Genomic DNA, 4113 nt, shown 5'->3' with positions numbered 1-4113 from the left:
TTGTTCATAGCTAGCACTGAGTTTCTATGCATGGAGATGGAGAATATGGCAATGGATATTGGTAACACAACATGATTGATGTAATTGGTTTCACTGAACTGTACAAGTAAAAAACATTGAATTGGCTAGTGTTGTGTTACCTAAATTTTTACAACAATAAAAATAATTTTTAAGGTTAACATTATCAATAATGATACATTTTGTAAGCTAAGAAAAGCACATCACTTCTTTTGATATTCTTTCCAAAATGCATAATTCATAAGTCATAAGGAAATGTTGGTCCAATCCAAGAGACATTCTAGAAACATAATTGGTAGGAATTCTTTAAAAGATTAAATGTCATGCAAGATGAAGAAAGACTGACAAACTACATCAAATGGGAGAAGACTAAAAACACATAACATCTAAATACAACGCGTGGTTGCACAACATGATGAATGTAATTGATGTTACAGAATTCGTTGTAAAGATGTCACTGTAAAAAATCTTGAAATGGCAAATTTTTTGTTTTTTATATATATATAAATATAAAACCAAAAAATAAACCCATTGCTATTGAGTTAATTCCAACTCATAGCTACCCCATAAGACAGAGTAAAACTGCCCCATATGGTTTCCAAGGAGCAGCTCAAGCTGCCAACATTTTAGTTAGCAGACGAGCTCTTAACTACCAAGGCTCCTTTATACACATACTTACCACAAATAAAAAATGAAAAAAAAAAAAGTTTAAAGGCTATTAATGGAATAATGATGATATTTAATAAGATTTGTATATTAATTACTGTTATATCAATATTCTGATTTTGATAATCGCACTGTGTTTATGTAAGAAACTGGGTGAAGGCTTCAGAGAAATTATCTAAACCATTTTTAAATTTTTTTGTAAAATGAAGTTTAAAGAAAATAAACTGAAACTAAAACAATTTAATGGTGTTATTTTGGTACCATGTTAGAAAGTACAAAAGAAAAAGTAAACCTCAAGGTTATTTGTGATTTATTTATTATTGTTGTTATTATTTATTTTATTATTATCTATAACAATAAATTTATTATTATTATCATTATTGAAACAAGTCTACACAATCAGTGTTTCTTGACCTTTAAATGTTTCTTATATTCTAAATATACAAAAGGAGATATAAAGGTATTACAGGAATGAGTTTCTATGCTAAAGATATTTGTTGCCTTACTGGTGATACAATGCTTAAGTAAGCTCACAAAATGTTCCTAAGAACATAGACTATAAATATTAATATACATCATTTTTTGTTCAAGATGAACCTCATGGGATAACTAAAACAATGTCTAAAATATTTCATCTAACAGTGTTTTCCTTTAAGGGATAAATAACAAAAATTCACAATAAAATCTACATGTGCTTTTTCAAAATATTTGCTGTCATTTATAGTAATAAATGCAATTTTTATCACAAAAACCATCCTGCACCCTTATGGGAGTACCGAGATGCATACATATTGTTTCTATCATTATCCTCAATGATGTTTTTGACAATAAAAAGTAGGGTTATATGCATTATCCTCAATATTAAATGCACTGGGATGATAGAAGATCTCAGAAGCTGAGAGCATGTGGTAGATTTTGTCTCTCAAAACAGAACAAGATAAGTCAGAATAATCACAGGAAGGGACATGAGTTAAGTGAACAAAAGGAAAAACAGGGAGATTAGTTTCTATTTTAAACTACGTGCACGATTTTTAATGAAAGCATTTCATTAACATCTGTTGCTAAAGAAAAGCTCAGCAGTTTGAATCCAGCAGCCACACCTTCAAAACCCTATAGGGCAGTTCTACTCTGTCCTACAGGATCTTTATGTGTTGGACTTGACACAAGAACAATGAGTTTCGTTTTGGGTTTTACACCCCTAAACACAGAAGTGCCAAATACAATAAAAGAATGCTTTTATTGTATTTGGCACTTCTGTGTTTAGGTGAGCAAGCTGTACTGTTATTTACATTAGGTGACTTCTGGAACTCACCATATGTGTTCCCATTAGGAATAGAGCAGGAGATAGAAGGAATAGAAAACAATAATGAAAACAGTCGGTATGTATGTTCCTTTTACAACACATTATTAACTATTTAGTAATATTGTGAGAGTTGCAGTAGATAAAGAAGCAAAGAACGAGACAAGATTAGCTGTAAGAGAAGTGATAAAAACAAGTCTATTAAATCATACATAACACAATCTGTAGACTCAACATAGTTGTAAACGGTCCCTCATGGATATAACAATAAAAATCTGAAATGCTTGAACTTCTTTATATTTCCAGTGCTTCTAGTTAGAATATGTTTCTCCTCTGGATTTTAATCAAAGCTTTCCTCAGGGCTACTTTGACATCTTTGTTTCTCAAGCTGTAGATCAGAGGGTTAAGCATAGGGCCCACATTAGTGTAGAAAATAGATGAAACTTTCCCCTGGTCCGTAGATTCAGGAGAAGAATACTTAAGATACATAAATGCTGCCGACCCAAAGAAAAGAGAAATAACAATGATGTGGGAGCTACAGGTGCTGAAGGCTTTTGATCTTCCTTGAGTAGACTTGATATGAAGAATGCTAATAAGGATGAAAATATAAGAAACTAGGATGGTAAAACTGGGTACTGTAATATTGATACCCACCACAATGAGAACTACTACCTCATTGACATAGGTGCTGGTACAAGAGAGTTGGAGGAGAGGTAGGATGTCACACAAGTAATGGTTGATGATATTAGCATTGCAGAAGGTTAGTCTAAGCATGCAGCCTGTGTGGGCAGTGGCTCCAGCAAATCCCATGGCATATGCAGAAAGTGTCAGCACAGAACACACCTGATGGGACATGGTGACCCTATACAGCAAAGGATTGCAAATGGCCACATAACGATCATAGGCCATCAAGGTCAACATATAGCATTCAGAGATGACAAAAAAGAGAAAGAAAAACAGTTGGGTCATGCACCCATCATAGGAGATGACATTCTTCTTTGATACAAAGTTCATCAGCATTTTGGGGGTGAAAACAGAACAGTAACAGAGATCAATGAAGGATAGATTGAAAAGGAAACAGTACATGGGGTTGTGAAGGTGAGAATTTATCCCAATAAGAACAATCAAGCCAAGATTGCCCACCATGGTAACAATGTAGATCATTAGAAACAAGTAAAACAGAGGCTGCTGGAGCTCTGGACGATCTGTTAATCCAGCAAAAATAAATTCAGTCACTAAGGAGTCATTTCTTGCCAGTATTCTCATTTTTGGAAATCTGTGAGGAAAACGGAAAATTTTATTAGTACAGAACACAGCTTTCCCTTTACACATACTCACTCATTACGAAGGGACTTGGATTGGCAGAATTAAGCCTTCCTTTGCTTTGTGGAGTCTGAATGTACTGCCACACACTTCACTCAATAATTCAATCACCTTATCTTTTGTCTTCATGAGCTAACTTGTGATGAACAATTCCTCCTGTCGTTACTAGAAGATAGAAAGTTGGAGTAGCTGAGGTACAATTCTACCTGATGATGAGCATGGAGGGTGGGAAAGCCTCTCCTATCTGTCCCTCTCATTCATCTGGCCCTTTACTTCTTAGTTCCTATTCGTGTTTCCACTACTTTACTCAACACCTCTGTTCCTCTGTGATGACCATCAACGAAGAGAGAACTTCTACTAGAGAAGAGATTATATTGACATTCTTCATCCTAGAAGGGAGTCACTCACTGGCTATAGGATATCCAGATGTCTTTCTTAAAGAAACATTGATGTAATAACTGTGCCACCTATTGAAGAGAACCTTAGTAGCCTAACATTTATAATCAATCATACACCTCTGTGTTTCTACACATTCTCCTTTGTTCCATCCCAGCTGGGCAGACAATAAGAAAGGAAGGGGAATGTGTTTTCCCAGGCTTCTGTATGAGGACATAAAAGAGAAACACAATTAATCTGGATGCTGGTTACACAAGTGGTCAAGTTTGTAAAAATTCATCAAGCTATACACTTATGTAAATACTTCTATAGGTATAACATACCTTGACAAATAACATTTAGGAAAGAGACCCAGCTCTTCTTCCTCTGATGTTGCTTTGTACTGGATGTGCCACTTGGAACTGCTACTG

The 4113-nt window shown here is 34.7% G+C and overlaps 1 protein-coding gene across 1 annotated transcript; it reads right to left on the bottom strand.

Annotated features, from left to right (window-relative positions):
• Positions 1-2067: 2067 nt before the first annotated feature.
• On the bottom strand, positions 2068-3690 carry LOC100654555 (olfactory receptor 8B3-like). The gene has a single exon (XM_003422100.3). It carries the CDS (start codon positions 3314-3316, stop codon positions 2300-2302), a length of 1017 nt encoding a protein of 338 aa, XP_003422148.3. The 5' UTR covers positions 3317-3690; the 3' UTR covers positions 2068-2299.
• Positions 3691-4113: the final 423 nt, after the last annotated feature.

This window comes from Loxodonta africana, chromosome 15 (assembly GCF_030014295.1).
Source record: "Loxodonta africana isolate mLoxAfr1 chromosome 15, mLoxAfr1.hap2, whole genome shotgun sequence".
Taxonomy (NCBI): domain Eukaryota; kingdom Metazoa; phylum Chordata; class Mammalia; order Proboscidea; family Elephantidae; genus Loxodonta; species Loxodonta africana.
Note: the sequence above shows the minus strand (reverse complement) of the source record. Positions and strands in the feature narration are given on the sequence as shown.

What these genes read in the sequence shown, in the direction of transcription:
- LOC100654555 (XM_003422100.3), bottom strand. Translation starts at nt 3,316, where the DNA reads ATGTGTAAAGGGAAAGCTGTGTTCTGTACTAATAAAATTTTCCGTTTT.